Below are 24,758 nucleotides of genomic sequence, written 5' to 3'. Positions count from 1 at the left end.
TTGCATATATTTTTGTTTTATAGGAACTAACTGGTTAATACAGATAGTTCGTGAAATGCTATTTGCAATGAACAACAAAGACCCCACAGTAGACAGCAGTATGCTTGAGTTTGGAAAACCTGAAAAATATGAGGTTTGTGTAGCATACTCCTTTTATGTTAAGTCAAAAACTGGATAATATCTGTAATTGTTGGATAATTGAATCATTATAGAAGCTGCCAAGGATTGTTACATTTCACAGAGCAGCAGATGCAAAAATTAGGGTTAAGGCTAGATGTGCCATAGTTATTATTTTTTATTATTATTATTATTATTATTATTATTATTATAATCATTTATTTATATGGCGCCACAAGTGTTCCGCAGCGCCTTACAAAATACATAAACAAATAGGTTGACCTGTGACTTACAGTACAATACAGTACAATACAATACAGGACTAGGAGAAGGATAATATACATTGCTACATTAGCGACCATAACACCCAGTTAAGCAACAGAGCACAAGCAACCAAGTGTTAGGTGCCCTAGTGGGGAGTAACAAGTAGATGAAAGTAAAGTAGGGAGAAGCACAAGAGGCTAGAGGACCTCTAGAATGTAAGCTTTTACGAGCAGGTCCTCTAGCCTCTTGTGCTTCTCCCTACTTTACTTTCATCTACTTGTTACTCCCCACTGTTTGTCTAGAGGAGGGGCAGACAAACAGGGGTGACACAGATGGGGTAGACAGGGAGGAAGGAGCATGTAGAAGCAAGTTAAGATAATCCATAAATTAATAATACTACAGTCTGCACTCATAAGATAAACGAAATGACTGTATAGGAGTGGAGAGGGTTAAACTTCCTAGGCTGGGGGCAGACCAGTGTGAGGAATCATGTGATAATTAGGGCCAATGGGTTTTTAGGGTTGTAGGTTATAGCAGGGATATTAGAGATTGTTGGAGGCGGAGTCAGCCTCTTTTGTTCCTGTCTTGGGAATGGGTAAGTGCTCTTACCTGAGCTCTGTTATATTTTCTTCATAGCCATCCTTCTGTTTTTCTTTCCTCTTCTTATCTTTGTTCTTCACCTTCTTCATCTATCCCTCTCTCTCTCTGCCCTCCCCCACCTTTGCGCTCTGCATTTTCTAACAATCCTCCTAACCCTTATAAGGACTGTGACCCCCCCCAAATTGGTAGCATGCCCCGCCCGCACCGCTCATCGCGGATCCCCGCCCGTTACCGGGCACAGGAAGAAGGCCCAGGGAGTTCTGGGGAGGCTCCTGCCTCTCAAGAGGGAGCTGAAGGGGCTAGCGCGAGTCGCGCAGCCCCGCGGCGTCATGGGCGGCCGGGCGCGGCCGCGCTTACCCGCGGCCGTCAAGCAGGTGCTGTCAGGGCGGCTGGACACAGCCGCCGGCGGGGGGAAGGCGCGGCTGCTCTGAGCAGCCGCGAGAGGCAGTTAGTGAGCCCGCGGGAGGGCAGAGCTGCCGCGATTAGGGCGGTGAGCGCTCGCCCCCCGCGGGTTCAAAGGTCACAGGCGCACATGCGCACCGCAAGGAGGGCTGCTAATAGCCCTGTTAGTGCCCGGAGGGGCAGGGGGGACTCCCCCACAGTTAATGAAGTGGGGAATGTCGAGGTGGGGGAGATGGACAGCCCTGGCAGCACATTAGGGGCTTTGTCAGTCAGGGAGGCAGCCATTTTAGGACAGGGAGAGCTGATGGAGGATGATTGGCAGGCTAGTCAGCAATCAGCAGACAGGGCCATGTCTGGGGCAGCAGCTTCTGGCTATGTGGATACTCAGGTCCCTAGTGGGGGTGCAAGTCAGTCCTTTGACCCTGCAGCTTTTGCGGCCATGATGTCATCAATGACATCTGCTTTTGCTCCCATGGTTGCGGCATTGGCTCCTAGCCAAGCAGATAGTGAAAGGGTGGATCAGAGGCAGCGTTCAATTTCTGCTACTCTAGGGCCAGCGGTAGATCAGTTCATGCAGGCTTGCAAGGCTATGGGCTCCGCTGCGGCTCAGTTGGCAAGACCAGAGGCGTCTGGGGCTGGTGCGGCTGTGTCTTCTCCTGCTGTGTCGACCGTGCCCAGGGTTTCGGCCCAGGGGGCGGCTTCATCGTCTGTTTCAGATACTGCTGAGGGCGAAGCTATGGAACAGGATTTCAGCGTCGAGGAGGCTTCATCATCGGTCGTGTCCGGGAGGGAGCAGTCCGGATCGTCAGGTGAGATCTCAGAAGATGATGATGTTGCTGACTCTGCCTCCTCTTCTTCCTCTGTCTCTGACTTGTCGTCGACCTCTTCTTCTCTGGCTTCTTCTGTCAGCAGCGCGAAAAAGGCGCGGAAGAGGGCTGCTAAATATGCGCGCAAGGAGGCGGATAGGCGGGATAAGCGGGCTAAGCAGCAGCATCAGAGTAGTAGCGCGCGGAAGTCCAAGAAGCGTCAGCATCAACCAGGTGTGGTGCATTGCGACAATACAGCAGTATTGCGGGGTCTGCGCGATTGTTGCAAGAAAAAAATCAGGAAGGGCGATTATGTGGACATGTTCATTTTAACTGAGCAAGCCAAAAAAGATTTCAAGGCAGCTAAGCTTAAAGGCGGGGTGGGGTTGGAAGCTTTTCGTTCCTATGATAACTGGCTTGCTGGGTTTTGCGTATTCGCAGCATGCTACTTGAAAGATCGCCCAGGGGAGCACCTGAACGTAATAAGGTATATCCACCTGATTCATGGGATGCAGCGTAAATCCAGGGGCAGCGCCTGGAGAACATATGATGAGGAATTTAGGCGCAAGCAGGACGGATCCAAGCGCTTAGATTTTGGGTGCAAGGACGTGGAAGTGTGGCTTGACGTCACGCAACCACCAAAAGGTGGAGTGGAGGATTCTCGGGTAGGCGGGGATACTCATAAGGGGGGGTCTGGGGCGTGGCGCCCGAGTTCTGATCCCTCCCCGGGGCGTCGACAGACGGGCCCCGGTCGGCTTTCTGCGCAGACACCTTTTAAAGGTAAATGTTTTGCCTTTAATAATGCCTCCTGTTCCCAGGGCCAACGGTGCCGTTTTCGACACCTTTGCTTGCGTTGCAACGGATCGCACCCCGCCTCTAATTGTTTCAGGTTGTCAGCCCAACAGGGATCCAAGTCGGGAGGAGGAGCTATTCCCAAAGCGGGAGGTAGCGCAGGCGCTAAATAGGGCACCAACCCCTATCCGTTTGGATGCTATGTCCAGGTGGCTAGGGTGGTACCCTAATAGGCAGGACGCTAAGTTTTTGTTTTTCGGGTTCAAGTTGGGTTTTCGTTTACCAGTTATAGGGGAAGTTCGAGTCGGTTCCCCGAGAAATTTACAATCAGCTCGACTTTTTCCTGACGTTCTTCAGTTAAAAGTCGAGAAAGAGGTTCAGTTAGGACGTATGGTGGGTCCATTTGCGCATCCTCCAATGGGGAATCTGATTCTTTCCCCAGTGGGGGTGGTGCCTAAGAAAACTCCAGGAAAATTTCGGCTGATCCAGCATCTGTCTTATCCATTGGGGTCCTCCGTTAATGACGCTATACCTCCTGAATTCTGTTCAGTGAAGTATCAGTCTTTTGATGATGCTCTCAGTATCGTTAGGGCATATGGACGCGGGGCCCTCATGGCTAAGATGGATGTGGAGTCAGCTTTTCGTTTGCTTCCTTTGCACCCCGAATCGTTTAGGTTCATGGGTTTTCGCATTGGGGGGGAATACTTCATAGACAAGTGCTTGCCTATGGGGTGTTCGATTTCCTGCGCATACTTTGAAAAATTTAGCACTTTCCTTCATTGGTGCGTAGAGTTTTCTTGTGGGGGTCATGGGATAGCGCACTATCTCGATGACTTCCTCTGCGTGGGGCCCGCTGGGTCAGAGCGTTGTAACGAGTTACTTGGTTCCATGAGAGCGCTGTTTTTTCATTTTGGAGTACCTGTGGCAGACGAAAAGACAGAGGGACCCCTCTCGTGTTTGTCATTTTTAGGTATCGAGATTGATACCTTGGCTGGATCCTGTCGGCTGCCGCGCGATAAAATTGACAAATTGCGAGATTCCATTTCAGAGTGTTTGGTTGCGCGCAAAATTTCGCTCAGGCAGGCCCAATCACTGTTGGGTTGTATGAACTTTGCCTGTAGAGTTATACCGATGGGGAGGGTATTTTGCAGAAAGCTAGAGAGGGCCACAGCGGGGGTTTCCAAACCTCACCATTTGATCCGTTTATCGTCAGAAATAAAGAGAGACCTGGAAGTTTGGGTTTCCTTTTTGGCAGATTTTAATGGGATCAGGATATGGTTATCCCCTCTGGTGGGCAATGTCGATTTGCAGCTTTTCACCGATGCAGCAGGATCTTCGGGGTTCGGTTGCTACCTGAGGGGATCCTGGTGCGTCGCAACTTGGCCAGAGGAGTGGATTCGTGCAGGTTTGACAAGAGATATGCTGCTCTTAGAACTGTTCCCAATAATGGTCGCCTTGGAGGTCTGGGGCGAGCGCATCTGCAATCGCAGCATTCTGTTCAGATGTGACAATCTGGGCGTGGTGCATGCGGTAAACGGGCAGCGAGCAAAGTCGTTGCTGGTTTTGCGTGTGCTAGCGCAGCTGGTGCTTGCCTGTTTGCGCCATAATGTGCTGTTTCGAGCTCAACACGTACCCGGAGTTGACAACGGGATTGCCGATGCGCTGTCCAGATGTCAATGGGGTCGGTTCCGTACATTGGCTCCTGATGCAGAGACTGATGGTGTGCTGTGCCCCTCTTATGTTTGGCAGGTTATCAAGCCGGACTGGAGGGGTTAGCGGAGCTGTCCATTGCACCAAGTACCCTCAAGGCTTACCGTCGGTCTTGGGAAGAATGGGAAGTTTTTTCCCGTAGCCAAGGCCTTGGAGGTAAGGGTCAGCATCAATTGATGCTTGCTTTTATTTGGCAGCTGTATGTATCTGGCAAATCGAGAGCGGTAGTTTCACGGTACCTGGCAGGTATTTCGTTTTTCTCCAAATTGAAGGGAATCCCTGACCTTACAAGGAGTTTTGTCATCACAAAGGCCTTGAAAGGTTGGGCGCGCGCTGAGCCGGTTAACCCCGATAAAAGACGGCCTATAGACATTTATCTGTTACCGTCCATTCTAGGAGCGGTTGCGGACGTGGCGGCCTCCGGTTTCGAAACGCTTTTGTTTAAGTTAGCTTTTTCCATGGCTTTTCATGGTGCTTTCCGGGTGTCGGAATTGGTTGCTCCCTCCAAGTGGAGGGATTCAACTATGCTGCGTTCGGATGTGAAGGTGGGTGAGAGGTCCTTGCTGTGCAGATTGCGTCGTTCTAAGACCGATCAGTTAGGCAGGGGTCGCTGGATAACATTGGTCCCCTCGGCGGATTGTCGAATTTGTCCGGTCGGCTTGGCCACTCGTTATGCATCTGTCAGACCCTCAGCGGAGGGCTCATGGCTGATGCATGGCGATGGGCTTCCGCTGACAAAATTTCAGTTTAGTTGGATGCTGCGGCGATGTCTTTGCAGCGTGGGCCTCTCACCAGGGGAGTTCGGCACGCATTCGTTTCGACTTGGTGCTGCCACTTCCGCCGCTGCTGCGGGATTTCCAGAGTCACAGATTCAAGCTCTGGGCCGATGGAAATCAGCCAGTTATAAGCGTTACATTCGACCGAATCATTGAGGTTAATGTTGTGCATGCACGTTACATATGGTTTGTTATGTTTTACGAAATGTCATTGGTCCTGGTCTTGTTTGTTTTCCCCTGTCTTTCCTACTCGGGGACTAGCTACTCGCCATTGATTTCAGTGGGAGTCTGGAGAGTTTTGACGATTTTTTTACCTGATCTGACGGATTTAATTCGGCTATTTGGTTTATAATTACAATTATATGTCCCTCAGCAGGTTTTACGTTTTCTCTCTGGTCGAGTTCACTTGTGTTATCCGATATCTCTCCCAAACCCCCCCCCCCCCGCTCTCCCCCCCCCCTTCTTTTTTATTTTAACTTATCCTCTTGTGTCTTCATGTTGCTTCAAATTGGCACAGAAGCTTGTTGATCTTTAAAGATTCAAATCAAAATTTTTTCTTTTTGGCAGATCCTCAGTAATATGTTCCCCGTTAGATATACATGATTAAATATGCTAAAATTTTACAATAACTTTAATGTTTTCTTTGTTTTTCCCTCATTATAGGAATGGCTTTTGATGATTGTACTGTATGGATAATTGGCCATTCATTTGTTTTTTGGGCGGCTAGGTTCATGCAGGCGCAGGACGCGCCGTTGTTTCCGGGGGCTAGTGGAGTTAGATGGATAGGGGTCAGAGGTATGTTGTGGGAGAGCCTTAAGCCTAAACTCTTGCAGCAGGTTCAGCGGTATGGCTTACCGAGAGTCGTGGTTATTCATCTAGGCGGGAATGATTTGGGCAAGAGGACATCTCTGGATTTAAGGCATGCGGTGGTGGAGGATTTGGGTCAGATTATAATGGCATGGCCAGCTTGCACAATAGTTTGGTCTTTCATGGTCCCTAGATTGTGTTGGCGTGGTGTGGTTGACGGCAGAGCCATTGATGAAGCCCGGAAGAAAGTGAACTTTACGGTTTCAAAATTTGTGTTGGAAAATGGTGGGGCAGTGGTCAGACATCCTAGGATAAAATTTCGGTATACTTACCTTTTTCGGTCTGACGGGGTTCATTTAGCGGAGGAAGGTATGTTTATTTTTCTTGAGGATCTGTTTGAGGTTGTGGTTTCTGTGCGTTAGTTCTATGGTGGCGGTGCAAGGTTTCTTTTGGCAGAACCTTGCTTTTGGCGGGAAAGAACGGCAGGTTACCTATTAGCACTGTGAATATTTGTTTACTCATTGTTTTGCTCACCTTCGTTGACTCATAAAGTCTGCTGGACCACCCTGCCGGGGGCAGCATCATCACCTTACCGGGTGGGTAGTCAAGATAGAAGGCTTGAGCGTATTGTGTTGTGGTTGGAGTGTTTATAGTGTTAGGCTTGGGCGGTTGTTAGCCGTTCTTTCTTTGCCACCATATTTAAATTAATTTAATTAATATAGTAACTAATTCATTATATGTTTTTAAATAAATAGCTAACAAATTCTGCCAAATACAAGTCTCCGTGTCTTTATTTCAATTAAGTATGTTATTGTCACTGATTCACACGCAGGTCAATCCTCAGACGATGGGAAGTTTAGATAAACGAAATGACTGTATAGGAGTGGAGAGGGTTAAACTTCCTAGGCTGGGGGCAGACCAGTGTGAGGAATCATGTGATAATTAGGGCCAATGGGTTTTTAGGGTTGTAGGTTATAGCAGGGATATTAGAGATTGTTGGAGGCGGAGTCAGCCTCTTTTGTTCCTGTCTTCCCACCCTCCCTCCCTAAAGTTTATTTTTATGGGCTCTTTTTGATTTGGGTTTGGTGATTGTTTCGTTGGCTATTTTAGGCGGGAAAGAACGGCAGGTTACCTATTAGCACTGTGAATATTTGTTTACTCATTGTTTTGCTCACCTTCGTTGACTCATAAAGTCTGCTGGACCACCCTGCCGGGGGCAGCATCATCACCTTACCGGGTGGGTAGTCAAGATAGAAGGCTTGAGCGTATTGTGTTGTGGTTGGAGTGTTTATAGTGTTAGGCTTGGGCGGTTGTTAGCCGTTCTTTCTTTGCCACCATATTTAAATTAATTTAATTAATATAGTAACTAATTCATTATATGTTTTTAAATAAATAGCTAACAAATTCTGCCAAATACAAGTCTCCGTGTCTTTATTTCAATTAAGTATGTTATTGTCACTGATTCACACGCAGGTCAATCCTCAGACGATGGGAAGTTTATGTACCTATATGCAAATTAGTAAAAATCAAACAGTTTATTTTCTTAACAGTGAACATTAGACATGTAGGTAAAGGGCCGTATTAATACAGAAATGAATGATGAGTTTGTCCTCCTGGTCGTGCATATGAACTGCAGCCAAAACATACACATATCTTTATCAAGGGTCCACCGCACCCATTAAACGGGATGCAGTTGATATGCAGGTGGACGGGATGCCGGAAAGTCGAAATACAGATGCCGGAATCCCGCCGCCCGGCATAATGCCGATGCTGATAGCCCGATGGATGCCAGGATACCAGCATTGGCATCCCGACCGCAGGAAGCCCGATCGTCCGGATGACGGTAAGTGTGTACGCTAAGCCGGTGATGGGGGGGTTAGAACTAGGCACCCCCGGGGGGACTTAGGGTTAGGCACTCCCCAGGGAGGGTTAGGCTACATGGAGGGGGGGTTAGGGATAGGCACCCCCGGGGGGAAGTTAGGGTTAGGTACCCCCCGGGAGGGTTAGGTTAGCGTGCAGGAAGGGGTGGTTAGGGTTAGGCACTGTCAGGGGGAGGTCAGGGTTAGGCACCACTAAGGGAGGGTTAGGGGGGGTGAGGGGAGGGTTAGGTTACTTACCAGACCTAGTTGGGATCTTCAGCATTTGGGCTTTCACTGTTGGTATTTGGGCATCTCATACCGATTTGTACAGATGGGATCTAGTTGACATCCTGGCGATCGGGATGCTGGCGCTCAGAATAGCGGTGCTGGAATCCCAGTCCCGACCGCTGGCATTCCGACTGCTGGGATCCTCTACCCAACTCGTACAGACTGTATGATAAATGTAATGTCTGTTGTCTGAGATTTGTGATTGGCCTGTGCTGAATGCCGGATTAGGCTCACTCTCCATTGTCTATGTATACTATTATTAATATATACATTTTTATTCAACATCATCAACTCACTTGTTAATCCAACACTGCTGCTGTTAAAAATAAATATGTTTATATTTATTAAATATGTGCCAAAAACACTGTAACCTAGGACCATAAAGGTTGGAAGACAGCATTGGGGCTAGTTACATACAGTACTATATATACAAATGTGTTGTACCCAATAGCAACAAACAGTCAATTATTTCTGTTTGCTCCACTGCAAAGTACACAATGAAAGTAAATATCTGATTGGGTTGCTGCACTTTTATACTTGACTTCTTTGTTAGTACTGTACGCTGTTATGATATCAATTTTATAGATATCATAGATCACTGATCTCCATGGACAGAAGAGCGGAGGCTGACACTTACAGAGGTTGATCATGGAGTAATAAAGCATTGTGTACTTTCACCTATGCATCACTGCTCTATCATCCGTTTCTGTAAATAGTACCAATATACTCGTACAGTGAAAATGATCTCAATGTGATTACAGTATCAGTCTAGCGGTGGAATTTGCAAGTTGTGGACTCCCTCCCCAAGTTTATAATACACCATTAGTTAATGCCAAAAAAATAGAGACAGCATTCTAGTAACTGCCATGCAGTAGAGAGAGAAACCACGCGAATTCCAAACAGTACAGATTGCATTCCAGTGAAATCCATACAGTAAAGACAGCATCCTATTTATTGCCATACAGTACAGAGAGCATACCAGTGACTGCTATACAGTACAGCAAGCATCCAAATGACCACCATATAATACCAAAGAAACCCAGTGACTGATATTATAGTACAGCAAGCATCCCAGTGTCTAACGATAATCTGTGCCGCCTTAAATAGAGTAATAATAATTTGTGCCCCATTTAGTTAAAAAATAATAATAATCTGTGCTCCATTTAGTAAATAATATTGTACACTGATATCATTTATGAAATTATATGTACCCCTTTTAGTTTTTAAATATGTGTGTGACCCCTTCAGAAATATAAGAAAAATACACATGCCGCATTTTTTTGTTTGAGTAAACATATTAGGGATGCAATCGGGAAGCCGGCTGACATTATACCGACAGCCGGTTTCCCCACTGTCATATCCCGGCTGAGGGTGAAATGACCGCTCATTTTACCGATGCCGGGAGACCGGCACCCGGCATCCCGATCGAAGGGATGCCGGGCGCCTCGAGCTGACAGCCGAGGGGGGGGAGGTTTAGGTTTAGGGCTCCCGGGGGGTACTTAGGGTTAGGCACCCCCCCGGGAGGTTAGGGTTAGGCTAGGGGGAGGGAGGGCTAGGCACCCCCGGGGGGAGGTTATGGTTAGGCACCCCCCAGGGGGACTTAGGTTTAGGCAGCGGGGAAGGGGGGGGTAAGTTTAGGCACTTAGAGGGGGGATTAGGGTTAGGCACTTGGGGGGGAGGTTAGGCACCCCTAGTGGAGGGTTAGGGGGTAGGTTAGTTAGTACTTACATGGGGACGATCTGGATTTCCAGCGCTGTCGGACTGCCGCTGCCGGGATTTCTTCCTTTGTCGGCCTGACACTGCCGGGTTTCGAACTGCCGGCCATGCGGCCGGCGGTATTAAATACCGAATCCTCCTATTACCACCATTTTATATACATAATATTCCCCCCATATTTTCTGTAATGAAATGTAGAAAAGTACAGATTGTCAGCAAAGTTGAGAACACAATAATATAAAATTCTGATATATTAAAGAGTAATTACTCTGAAGAATTAATCTAGGGTTATATCCCCAAGATGAATGTATATCCTAAAATACCTACCTTGCCCTGCAGTCTAATGATATCATATGCAAGAACTGATAGCCACTTAGAGGTCCGCAGTAACTGCAGGTAGTCTCATTGGTGGCCAATGTCAGCTGTGTTGTTCCGAGGCTCCACAGATGTGTCTGCCAGTAGAAAATGACAGGTTGAGGCTGTGCGTGACAGGTGGAGGCTGTGAGTGACAGGAGGAGGCAGAGGGTGATGGGAGAAGGCAGAGGATGACAGGAGGAGGCAGAGGGTGACAGGAAGAGGCAGTGGGTGACAGGAGAAGGCAGAGGGTGATGGGAGAAGGCAGAGGATGACAGGAGGAGGCAGAGAGTGACAGGAAGAGGCAGTGGGTGACAGGAGGAGGCAGAGGGTGACAGGAAGAGGCAGTGGGTGACAGGAGGAGGCAGTGGGTGATGGGAGAAGGTAGAGGGTGACGGGAGAAGGCAGAGGATGACGGGAGAAGGCAGAGGGTGACGGGAGAAGGCAGAGGGTGACGGGAGAAGGCAGAGGGTGACGGGAGCAGGCAGAGGGTGACAGGAGGAGGCAGTGGGTGACAGAGGGAAGTCAGTGGGTGACAGGGAGGCAGAGGGTGGCAGTGAATTGCAGAGGGTGACAGAGTAAGGCAGAGGGTAATGGGAGAAGGCAGAGGATGACAGGAGAAGGCAGAGAGTGATGGGAGAAGGCAGAGGGTGACGGGAGAAGGCAGAGGGTGACGGGAGAAGGCAGTGGGTGACAGGGGAAGTCAGTGGGTGACAGGAAGGTAGAGGGTGGCAGTGAATTGCAGAGGGTGACAGAGTAAGGCAGTGGGTGGCATGAAGCAGTGGGAGATTGGGTGAAGGCAGAGGGTGACGGGGCAGTAAGTGACAGGAGTAGAAGGTTATAGTCCACATAGTGCAGCCATGATATCTGCTGAAAGGAACTGATGCTTAAACCCGATGGCGGTTTTCTGGAGAACACAGATGGTCGGCAATTGCAAGGCCCAAGTGGGAGACTGGGAGCTTGTACGCTATCTTAACAACAATTAAAGCCTAGACAAAGGTGGATACCTTTCTCAAAAGGCCCTTCTTGGACGGTACCAGGATGTATGTAGTATCGCAGTGGTAAGAGGCAGGTCCCTCATACAGTGGGGTATACTTGGCTCCTTGCTGGGTCAGACTACCCTGCTCAAAATGGTTAGGCCAAGGGAAACACTTTGCTGGCCTGGGCATTTATGAACCTCATAGTCCTCAGGGGCCTTGGTGCGGTGCACCTGCTGAACTGCTTATAGTTCTGCCCCTGTATCAGTCTAACCCAAAACAGAGAGGAGATAAAAAAAAAAATCATATGCTCATGACCTAAGAGTATGTGTTCCGGGATACTCTAGTCTGGGTTCACCTTTCCTCTTTCTCTCACAAGGTTCTCACTCCCTTATGTACAGTGTAGTCTGAACTGCAGAGCTGTCCGCTGGATTGTGGGGTCCTCATCTCACTTCTGTTATTCAATGGACAAAGATTTTGGAACAGATTCCTCTATGTGGTATTTGCTCATCATGTCGACATGCTGACATCAAAATGTTGACATGTTCTGAATATCGACATTCAGAATGTCAACATGGACAGAATGTTGACATTCAACATGTCGACAATTGCATTGTCACACTGACAGAATGTCAATAACATTATCATAATGTTGACATTGTGAATTTCAACGGCGATTCTAGGGCTCAGGATAGGGTTAGGCTACGGTTAGAGGTAAGGTATGGTCATGTTCACAGTTCAGTTCTGCTTGTATCTCGCTCTTCCATTGCACTCTAATGACTAAGGGGTTGTTTCTGAGTTGGAGGCAATGTGGCTGTGTTTGCATGGTGCCGCAGAAGACAGATTTACTACCTTATGCTAATGCCAGTTTCTGTAGGGCTACAGCGAGTATCCGCTCAGCTACAAGCGGGATTCAGCAACGGCCACCGTTTTCCTGTCCACAGCGGCAACCATCATCATTAGTATCCACTATTGCATCAGCCCTATGCTGGATGCAAGAGATCCATCTGACACAGTCTTCCCCTCTCCATATGCATGACGCAGAATAGGACAGAACTCCCACAAGGTGGTTCCGTGTGATCGCACTGTCGCTGCAAAGTTCTTGCCCTGAAACCACCCATTTCACACAAAGAAAGATCTGGCCAAGATTCATCTGAATTGGCCGGAGATTTGCAAACATTTGCTATATACGGAATGCTCTTTGCGTCTATGAATAGGGATGCACACAACTCAGAACCAGTCCTGAAGCCTGTACTTTGTTGGCTAAAAGTAAAAAAACCTTTTCTGTAATCACACTGTCTTTTTCTCTCCTAAGTACCTGAAGCGACAACCATCACCACGACTTCTTGCATCACACCTGACTTATGATAATGCACCTAAAACGTTTTTTAAAAAGACCAAGGTATAGTAACTGTTTTTCTATAACTGGTTCTATGGTTACATGTACAAATATCTCAAACACGTCTTGTAGACTATCAAATCTTGTTATTTACATGTGCAAAATAAAAGCACACAATTTGTTATCATTACTTTCCTTACAGGTGAACATGCTTACAATCTACAGGGTCATTAATACTAAAATGAGTATGGTACTGTGGACCTCATTCAGAGTCGGTCGAAGCGGCCGCACAGTCGTACGGGAAAAGGGGCCGGATATTCTATTCAAATGATTCCCTCGCAAGTTGCGTCCCTAAGTTCGGATCGGTAGTTGGCCGGCCAAGGGGAGGAAGCGGTCGGAAGACAAAAAAATACGCCCCCTTCTCGTACGCATTGCACGTCATCTCCGGGCATATAAGAATTAATCGAGACCATCGGGAACCATCGGAACTGGTCGTAGAGCTTAAGGTTGACCATACCCTCTCTTAAGCTCTACGATCATGTCAGTGTAAAACCTCCCATGTCACATGTGCCATGACGCTACTTTGTTAATTATGCACTCCCATAATCCGTATGCACTCCCATAAAACGCCGTTCACATAATGAGGCACGCCTGCATTCGGATCTCCACTCCGCCGTTTTCAAGCACCTTCCCCTGTTACCACCCACAAACGCCTCCATCTGTCACTCAAACTACGGACCTGGCTGTGTTCAAGGAGAGAGAAATTTCTGATCGTAGCGGCTAGTTTGCGCACGCGCATTGCGAACTTTACGCATGCGCAGTATAGTGAACATCGGTGGCGTTCGACCGTGCGGCCGCAACAACCGACTCTGAATGAGGTCCAGTATCTTATGTCAACATTTGACATGTCAGCATTAACAATTAAAAGTTTGCATTTATTGACTTTCTCTGCAGAAAAAAATATTTATGCTATATCCCAGAATGAACTGTTGCCAATAACTTGTATGAATATACCATAACACTGTTTCTCACAAACAAGTGCCTGTAATTGTAATATCATCAGCATTAGGCAGCGAGCCATTATTTGTTTGTTCAGCTATCATTCTGTAGCTCTACCACAGCGGTTACAGGATACCAGGGCCTTAGTGATTACTTCAGTGTATGTTCATGTTGACTGTGTAATTACTATGGCTGATTTTGTTTTTCTGTTGGATACATTTTTGGGACAAGGAGCATCCTCCTTCTCCAAAAGGGTTATTGGGGATCCACACAATATGCCATTGGGCTGGTTGGGAGATTGTCATCCCTGTCAGCTCCTGTTAATTACACAAATGGCTTCAATCCACGGCATTCAAGCAACTACGGTGGCTTTGGTATGTGACCACACTATTTAAATAAAAAATTATACAAACTCACCTGCTTATATTCCAAACTCAGGCATGCACGGAGGGGGGTTTCTGAGTACCCAGAAACCCCCCCCTGTCCACAGATCACTAAGTGTAGTGCAGACCACAGTGAGTGTGTTCTGCACTACACACTAACAAACACACCGCGGCCGGCACAAGGTAGCACGCTCGTACTAGTTGGCGGCAGTGTGTTTATTTTAGCAGTCAATGAGAGTCAGACAGACTCTCATTGGCTGCTGCATCCACAGAGGGAGCCGGCTGGAGCTCACTCATGAGCTCCGCCTTCTGGCTCCCACCGTAGCGAGTGATGGGAAATATGTCATGACGTCTCTCCCATAGTGCAGACCGGCCCGGAGGAGCGGACAGCGGCGGTCGTGGCGGGAGCGAGGACTCATGTACCTTTTTTGGTGTTTTTTTTTGTGTGTGTAAGGGGCATGGGCACTGCGACTGGGGGCACTGTATAGGGGGGTGGCCACTACTAGGGGCACTGTATAGGGGGGCAGTTACTGGGGGCACTGTATAGGGGAGCCGCTACTGGGGGCACTGTATAGGGGGGGCCGCTACTGGGGGCACTGTATAGAGAGGGTGGCCACTACTAGGGGCACTGTATAGGGGGGTCGCTACTAGGGGCACTGAAAAGGGGGGTGGCCCATTCTGGTGGCACTGAATAGGGGGACTACTACTTGGGACGCTATATAAGGGGCACTTCTGGGGGTACTACTGAGAGGACTACTACTGAGGGCACTACTGGGGGCTACTACTGGGGGCACTATGGGGTAGATTTAATAAAGCTTGGAGAGAGATAAAATTGGAATAAATAGCACCAACCAATCAGCTCCTAACTGTCACTTTACAGGCTGTGTTTGAAAACTTACAGTTAGGAGCTGATTGGTTGGTGCTATTTATGTCCAATTTTATCGCTCTCCAAGCTTTATTAAATCTCCCCCTTTTTTAGGGGCACTGTATAGGGGGGGACTACTACTGTGGGCACTATATAAAGGGGCACTACTGGGGACACTGCATAGGGGGACTATTACTGGGGGCACTGCGTAGGGTGACTACTACTGGGGGTACTGCAAAAGGGGGACTACTACTAGGGGCAATATATAAGGGGCACTACTGGGGGCACTGCAAAGGGGAGACTACTACTGGGGCCACTGTATAAGGGGCACTACTTAGGGTACTGCATAGGGGAGACTACTACTGGGAGCACTTTATAAGGAGGACTACTACTGGGGGCACTGCAAAGGGGGACCTTTACTGGGGGGGGAGGGGGAGTCTTTAATAAATCATGCTGGCTGTATTTATTTGCCTGCTGCATTCATGTTGTTTAGTGATATGGGTGTGTGTGTCTGTGTCTGTGTCTGTGTGTGTGTGTGTGTGTGTACCCTGTCATAGGCTGAGTACTATATTTTACTGTAGTAGTCCTAAATCCTGTGTATGCTGTTTCTATCTGTTTCTATTTATTTGTGGATAGATGTCTTTTCATTGGTTTGGTAACCAAGGATTTGGAAACCCCCCTTTCAAAATCCTGCGTTTGCCACTGAAACTGTAATATATTAAAATACAGGGAATGTTAGTTGCAAAATATTGCAATAATTTGTCAAGCTGACCAACCACGTCATTGTCTTCCCATCTGGTCAATCCATACACCAGGGATGGGGAACCTCAGGCCCGGGGGACGTATAAGGCCTCAGAATCATTTGGTCTGGCCCTCTGAACTCTTTTCTGCTAACCTCATCTGGCTCGCAGGCTTCCTAGAATGACACCCTGCAGCCAGAATCTATGCAGCAGTGCCGCGTTGAGCATTCTTAAGATGCTTCAGATGGTCACACTGCTGCCCTTACAGCTCCCCAAAGCATCCTCAGGATGCTCCAGGCATTGCAGTAATCACCAGTGACTGTCGCCCAGCCCTGTGTAACGTCACTCGGAGGAAGTGTGGGCTGCATCGGGCCCGTGAATAATGTAATATATATCAAAATGGCCCTCGGCAGAAACAAGGTTCCCCACCCCTGCCAAACACTGACACTCACAAATATGAGCATTGCTTTACCTCATTTGGCTCCAGCTATCACATAGATTTTAAATACAAATTATGCTTGAATGGGTTTTTAGGTACTGGCTTAAAGGGACAGAAACATATTCAAGCATATCAGTTAATGAGCACCTGGGGAATAAGCTAATATTGTTAAATGCTGCCCTAAGGTCTAGTCTATATTTGTGTTGTTGGTAATAGGCGGCTGTGGTTCTCACAGAGTACATCACACTGTCACACAGCCCACTCCTACTGCGGCTATTAGACCAGATGGCACCAATAATATATAGGGGAATATCCAATTGGGCACAAAGTTTAGCGAGGCAAAAATCTCGCACCCCTAGCTCCCAATTTTTAAATACTGTGGGAATACGCGCTCCCAATACCCACGGTATTCAATTTCCAAAATACTGGTCGCAGGGTTTTCAGTTCTGAAAACCCCGTGGCGCATAGTTTCTGAAGAAAAAATCCCCACCACTTACCTTACCGGGGGTCTCCAGTACTCTCCGCGGCTCCCAGCGGCCTCCCCTCTCTCTTCTTACTGGAGAGGGGGCTGCTGGGAGTCCCAGGGGCTGGTGGGAGGAGCAAGGGCTGCTGGGAGATGTAGTTCTCCCAGTGCCCATTCCAGGGGGCCACACTAGCGCTGCGGGGGCACACTGACAGTGGGACACACACACACACTTATACACACTTACATACACCACACACACTGACATACTCACCACTGCTGCAGAAGAGACGGCTTCCGACGCGGGATGAAGAAGACAGAGCTGCTGGAGGTAAGCAATTAAGAACTAATTAAGCTAATTAGATACTTCCAATTGCTTAATTAGTCCTCAGAGGAGGCGCTCCAGGGGTGTCAGAGAAAGTGTTGGTGATTTAACCTAAAATCAACGATTTTAGTAAATATCACGCTTGCTCAGCAGGTGCGTGGAAAAAAAAATGCACCTAATAGAATAGCAAAAAACCCGCAGGAAAAAGCTTGCAGGTGCAGGGTTTTTTGCTAATCTCGCAGCCTATTGAATATGCCCCATAGAGGCTGATTCAGCATTGCACGCAAGTGCAATGCTGAACGCAGATTCCCATTTATCGAGAATCTGTGCATGCGCAGAACCGATTCTGCGAGTGTGCAGAATGAGTCCTGCGTAATCGCACACAGCCCCTTCGATGACTCTACCTGATCGACAGGCAGAGGCATTTAAGGTGTGGAGCAGGGGCTGCCGGCGTTCCCGGAAATGGGGCGTGTCCTCCCTGTTTTGCAGGAGTTGCAAGGCCAGGCACTGCGTTGGCGGACATATCGCATAGTGTGTACCCAGCCTTAGTGCCCTTAGTCTATTAAGCTAAGATAGTTAACACTAGCTGGGATACCCTGCAATGGCGTCCCTCCCCATGATGACACCCAGTGTCGATAGGAAGCCACATGCCTGCAAAAAAGGGGCATGGTCTCGTGGGTAGGGGTTGAACCGCAGTTTTAGTCAATCCAGGGGTCCCGGAGATGCGGACTGCCCCCAGGGACCAGTCTGTGTGCAGTGCCGTCTCCCTCACTGTGTCTGGAGCCGAGTGCTCCAAGTAATGCTACAGTGCAGCACCCGGCTTCTCTCACTGAGAAGTCGGCACTTTGGTGTCACCCTTCAGCAGGGGACACCCAGGTTCGGCCCGCACCCATCTTGTGACGCCACTGATACCTGGTGTTGCCTGGGTTGAAGAATGGACCTTAAAGTACATCTGCAGCCTTCATATTTTCATTGCAGACCAACATTGGAGACCACGGCATATGACTCACTGCTCTTCCTTTGGAGCTCTGCCTGCCCCCCACTAGTCATATCAGCCCGTGCATTCAGAGGGTTGAGTATGGGATCCCTATGGTCAGGATGCCGGTGGTAAGTATATTGACAGAGGCACCTCGACAGTCAGAATCCTGACCCAATTACGTAACTGTCCTAACTCTAACCACTATCCCTCCCCCTAACCCTAACCCACCTTTCATACGGCCTAACCCTAACCCTCTCTCCCGCAGCCTAACTCTAATTCTCCCTCCCTGCACCCTAACCCTTACCCTATTGCCTAACCCTAACCCCTAAACTTAACCCTCCCCTAACCCTAATACTTACAGTCAGGATGCCAGTGGTCTGTGTTCTGACTGCTGTTGGGATTCTAACCCTGGTATTCTAAGCGCCAGCACCCAGACCACCGGGATGGTAACTACATCCTCATTCAGATCAGTGCAGTTTTAGGCACCGGAAGACAACCTGAACGAACCTGGTTAAACTAAAAATTTCAAATCAGAGACTCGGTGGGCACCATATAGACCTCCATAGCCCTGACTAACTTCAAACATAGCCAAAAACCTAATGCTGGTCAAACTACATACAACACCACCATGCCAAATTTGGTGGAGCTAAGTACAAACCTCTGGCTATGCATAAAGGACAGACAGACAGACATGTCCTTGCTTATTAAATACTGTAGATGAAATGCTAGGGACTGCTGGACACCAAATTACCCTTAGACCTGTAAGGTGATTAGTATTGGTGCCTTCTTTACGTAGCACCCCGACAGGTGATAGGTTACTGAAGGCAGCTATGTCTTACCTAGTAAGAAAGAATCCCACTGCCCTGTTCAGTTGCCTCTGTCTTCTATCGATTCCACTTTTCACCAGAGAGGCAAGGAGGGATACCCCAAATACCAATAAATATACCTTTTTCTACAACAGAAAGTTTCTTTATTCAACACAGAATTAAATTCTCCAATACGCAATGTTAAAAAGTATTTCTAAATAACTTCTCACACTACAATCGATTCAAGGATACATTTTTACAATAACATTTTACACACTAATAAAATTAACTTTTACTGTCAAACGTATTGGTCTATTTCCTATTTCTATTGCCGCAACCTAATAACCATTACAATGTAACACTTAAGACAAATATTACAATAAGTCACTGAAGGAAGCTTACATTCTTTGGCAAAGTCCCCTTTCGTTGGTGCACATATGTTTTATCCCTTTGCTAAACACTCTAACTGGCCCCGGCAGTCTAATAAATTGGGGACAGTATTTATGGCTGTTGGTAAAGGCAATGGGTGATTAATTTTCAATAGTTAGCACAATAACTGCTGTCACTTAGCGGAGGTAGCATGGAGGCAGGCTGTTAGCATGATGCTTGGTGAAAGTGTACACTTTAATGGTGCAAACCCGGGTCTGATAGTAGCTTGCTTTCAGGACATCCTTGTGCATTGAATAGGTGAAGAATATGACCTTTCCAATCTACTTGTAGCAATGACACAGAGGTTTAGGCAATTGTTAAATACACTCGACTACATTATTAAATAAGGTTCAAAGAGAGGAAGATGGAAGGAATATCAGTCACTTGCAGCTGTAGATCTGAACTAATCAGAATTATCTCTTACTCCTCTTAGTCTGACTTGGGGAGAGTTAGTGTACCACTTTCTCTTTCTGTGGGACAGGGTATTGGTGCAGGTATCACTAACCTGGGGTCTATGTACTAAGCAGTGATAAGTGACAGAGTGAAAAGTGATAAGTCTGTGATAAGGTGCCAGCCTATGAGCTCCCAACTGTCATTTTTCAAACACAGCCTGTGAGATGAAGGTTAGAAGCTGATTGGCTGGCACCTTATCACAGACTTATCACTTTTCACTCTGTCACTTATCACTGCTTAGTACATAGACCCCACAGTCTTTCTTCTGTGCTGCCCCACTCCTGTTTATCCACCCCCTGATGTGACACCAGCCTCCCAGATGCTGCAATCGGCTGCATTCACCGTCAGTAACACACAGGGGGGTGGCAGATCTCCATTCACTGCTCCTGCTTCGTAGACACTCTGGATGCTGCAGTCCTGGAGCTCTGACACTCTCTCAAAACCCTATGCCTGGAGGTTTGTGCTGCACCTCACAGCTCCTCTCCCATGCGCTGGGGGCTCCCGCTCTGACTGTCACCTCAGGCGAAAAAACCTCTGAAACTGTCGTAACAGTCCACCTAAGCCAGCTGCCGCAGCTTCCAGTCATGTGACCTCCTGCTGACTCACCACATACCCAGTGCACATTGTATTTACATGTTATATATTTTATATAGGACCCAACATGAGTGAGTACAACCAGGTCTGGGGTACCACATATAGGGGGTCATTCAGACCCGGTCGTTAGTGCCGATGCGCTCGGACCGGGTCATTGGCCCCCCACAGAGCATGCACACGACGGCGCCGTCGTGCACATGCGTGAGACCCGCTACGACTGACAGCGACGGTCATAGCGGGTATCGATCCAGAGGGGGCGAGCTGTCGATGTTGATTGACAGCTCGCTCCGTTTTGGAAGGCGGGCCGGGGGGTGGCAGCCCAAACGGGGGCGTTCCCATGGGAACATCAGTAGTGATGTCAGTGGAGAGCTTCTGGCTCAGACAGAGCCGAAAGCTCTCCGGGGCTTACGACAAGGGAGACCCTACCCTAGGGTCTCGTCGTAACCCACAGCCTTACCACCGCAAAGGAGGACGTCTTGAAAATTCAAGAGATCCTCCCCTCATTCAGACCGACCGCACGCTCTGTGCGACCGGCTCTGAATGAGGTCCTAAAGCTGGCCACACACTAGACCAACTTACATCCAACCAGCCAACTTGTTGATTGGTTGGGATGAAAATCTGGTAAGGAATGAAAGCAAATGACAATCAGCAATTTGCTCCCAAACGCCGGAAAATGGATAAAAACTGTTGTTTGAACAAATTGTTTAGATCAAACATTTAACAAACTTGTCTGACGTCATTTTCATCTATTTTCTGGCATTTACAAGCAAATTGTTGATCATCATTTACTCTCATTCCTTACCAGATTTTCATTCCAACCAATCAACAAGTTGGCTGGTTGGATGTAAGTTGTTCTAGTGTGTGGCCAGCTTTACTCTTAAGTAAGGCATCCACTATACAATTTTCTGTCAGATATCTGTCCAATCTGGCTGGTTGGAATGAAAACCTGGTAATGTATGGGAACAAATGGCAATCGTCCATTTGCTCACAAACACTGGAAAATAGCCAAAAATGGTTGTTCAGACAAATGGGTTAAATCACACAAATGTAACCAATTGAAACTTTTTTTTGTCCTTTTTTCAGAGTTTAAAACCATATGATCAACTGTCATTTGCTCCCATACATTACCAGGTTTTCATTAGAACCAGCCAGCTTGGACAGATATCTGACAGATAATTGTATAGTGTATGCCCAGCTTTACAGGAAATGAAAGGTATTGCTGCAATTTAGATCTTTAGATTAGTCAAGTGATTTAGGAAGCCACATACTTGACTAATATAAAGATCTAGATGGACAAGTTCACTTACAGTACAATCTGTTTTTTTTTTTTAGATCTTGAAAATTATTCGGAACCCAAAGGACACAGCAGTGTCTTTTTACCATTTTACAAACAGCCATCCTGTGCTTCCTACGTACAGCTCTTGGGACTTGTTCTTCAAAGATTTTATGAGTGGAAACAGTAAGTTATTAATGCACATACTGTATCATTAGATGCGCAAATATTAGTCACATTCAGCCAATGTCACCACTTCAATACTTTTTTGACTTCAGCACAAATATATAATTGCCAATTACATACATAAAACTGGGACATACGAGGTAGACAAAAATAATGCGTAAATAAAAGGAAGGGTTGGATGTCTGAGCTTGTTAGGGAACATACACTCTAGCAGGGAAAAGTGAAGCTTTGTCGTGCATCCCATCGACTCTCATATCCAATAGATTTTTTACCATTTCAATTCATTCTGTTGCTATCTTTTGCAGGTGATATTGAATCCAGCCCTGGAACTTCTATTTCTCCATTTGTCATTATATTTGTATGTGTAAATATTCATAGTCTATTAGCTAACCTAGATGATTTGAAGGCTTGGTGCTTTTTGCAAAAGCCTAAAATTGTAATTTGCATTGAAATGTGACTGTACCCTAAATTTGGAGAGGTTTCTCTTACAATTGATGGATATCAAGTTTTCAGGAAAGATAGGGAGGTATTTTGCTATAAGATAGTTTGTTGATCCATAAGAGGGTAGAACAGAGAAAAGAAAACTCCTTTGTGGGACAGTCTTATTATTAAATAGTAATTTTAAAACTGAACTTTTAATAATACTCAAAAAGACTTGGCAGTTTGGCAGAGTTAATGTACACGCCAACAGAATGTGTGATTGACTCAAGGATAAGTCCATTGTAGCTTAACTAGACAGTGTGATTTATTGAGCAAAAGATAGTACAGCCGTACTCACTGTTACCCTGATTGAGGAGCATGAAGCGTAGCTAGGTTCAGGCAGACTAGCCAGTGACTGTCTCTTGGATGCGGTAGTGGTGCAGGTGCTGAAACAGTGGTATTGTGGTCGATCTCAGGGGCTAAGGAGGAGATGTCCATCTCCCACTATGTCATTAATACATAGTTTCAAGATGGTGCCACGCATGCGCAGTAGTATGGTCCGAATGCCATCTTGGTAGGGGAATAAAGTGTCATCCCCAGAGGAGCCATATTGGAGACTGCGCAGTAGCACTCTTCTATTCTAACACTCCTCCTCGCTACAAGGTTAGCACAAACTCACAATTGAAGGTTTCAGGTAGCAACCTGTAAGAAAGGTGAGGTTAGACATATAAAAGAACATCAACATATTAAATAACTTTAGCTTGGTCTTCTTGACATCAGAAATACTCCTCTCACTGATAACATAGGTCTTAGCAACTGTCTCTTGCCTCACAAACTGCTGTCACTGCCATGATTCTTGATGTATTTTGGTCTTTTGACTCCTATATTTTGAAAGTCTCTTTTCCTACTTTGGTAGCCAATCAGTCTTTCACTTTGGCTCATGCATTTCTTAAGGTACATTGAATGCAATATCTACAAATTCCTCATCATATCTTTTAGGTGATTTGCTTTAGCAGACAATCTGTGGTTGAACTTCCACGCTGATACAGTAGTCTCTCGTTCAGAGGTATCTCCAGATACTGGCATGTCAAATTACATAAACTTGTTCTGCATGTCAAAGTCCAGTTTTTCTGCAACTTGTGTTGTCTCTTTGAATACATCTCTCAACTTGAAAAGTTTTCTTGTAGTTGGATTCCACAATCTGTAGCCTTTACTTTCATGGCAATAGCCAAGCATGATGCACTTTATTGACTTTGAATCAAACTTACATCTTCTATATTTTGGTATATGGACATAAGCAGAACGTCCAAATGTTCTTAGATGTTTCATGTTCTTGATGTTTCACACTTGGTTTTCTTTTTGACCATGCTTAAATAGGTGTTATATCTTTTAGGACAACTGATAGAAAAACTGTTAGAAAACAATTTTTTTAGGTAAACTGCTGTGGACACAGCTTCCACCTCTTTAGGCCTGCATCCTTAAGCATATATCTTGCTCTTCCCACTAGTGTATGGTTTGCTTGTTCACTAACACCAGTTTACTCTGGAGTATAGGAAATGGTCAACTGATCCTCTATTCCATGTTTTCTTAAGAATTGTTTCACTTCTCTGTTGAGATATTCTCCACCTGTTTGATTATCTACAAGTTTTTTGTAGTCTGCAATTTTCTTTATCACCTTTTACGAAGTACTTGTGTGTCATTCTCCTGAAGTCATCTATAAATGTCACGAGGTATCTGCTAACAGACTTAACTTCCATTGGACCACACATGTCTGGGTGCACTATACCAAATGGTGCTGTAGCTCTACTTGTTGACTTGAAATGGCTGATGACTCTGTTTCCTAAATTACACGTGAGTTTCTCTTCATTAGTTACTGGCATTCCTGTGAGCATCCCATTCTGTAGCTTCTGAACACTGTCATATCCAAGGTGACCAAATCTTCTATGCAAGAGTTTCAATGACTCTGACTCACTTGTCATCATTGCGTACCAGTGCCGTGTATCAAGAACATACTATTTCTGGCATCTTGTGTCTGTAGTGATAATCTCACAATACACTTTCTATTGGCAAATTAAACTCTGTGGTCTCTCTGTTCTAGGATACTGATGGCAATAAGATTTGTTCCCATCTCTGGTAAACAAAATATATTTGGGATTTTTGTGACTTTTGTTCTTGATCCAATTCTCAAGCGAGATTTAATTGTCCCAACTTTTGTGGCCATCAACATTTGATTGCGAATTCCCTTGATTGTGATAGAGTCACACTTGCTTAGCTTAGTGAACCACTCCTCATTGCAGCTAAAATATCTTGTTACACCTGAATTGATATACCAATAACCATTTCTGTGGTTATCTGTAGCTCTCAGGGCTAACTGATCTCTGTAATCATATTTCCACCTCTGCATAGGTTTCACTTTTCTCTACTTGCCCTTGATTGCTTTATGACCTATCTTGTGACAATTCTAAAACATGAACTTAAAGTTTCTGAACTTATCACTCTTTGCTTGTAATGCAGTTATCAAAGCATTTGATTCAGTGTACATGTTACAGGAACTGCAATAGCTTTCCTCTTACTGTATTAACTTTACAGTGTTTACC

At 46.5% G+C, this 24,758-nt stretch overlaps 1 protein-coding gene across 1 annotated transcript in view; it reads left to right on the top strand.

Annotated features, from left to right (window-relative positions):
• The window catches only part of LOC148516874 (sulfotransferase 6B1-like), a 51,471-nt gene that overhangs the window by 5,439 nt on the left and 21,274 nt on the right, over positions 1-24,758 (top strand). The window contains exons 2-4 of the mRNA XM_088479448.1: positions 24-133; positions 12,784-12,870; positions 21,615-21,741. Coding sequence (XP_088335574.1) covers positions 24-133; positions 12,784-12,870; positions 21,615-21,741 — 324 coding nt within the window. The remainder of the gene's footprint in view (positions 1-23; positions 134-12,783; positions 12,871-21,614; positions 21,742-24,758) is intronic.

The sequence above is a fragment of the Taudactylus pleione genome, unplaced genomic scaffold (assembly GCF_031769625.1).
Source record: "Taudactylus pleione unplaced genomic scaffold, aTauple2 ptg000235l, whole genome shotgun sequence".
NCBI lineage: Eukaryota > Metazoa > Chordata > Amphibia > Anura > Myobatrachidae > Taudactylus > Taudactylus pleione.
This window is presented reverse-complemented; position numbering and strand designations above follow the sequence as displayed.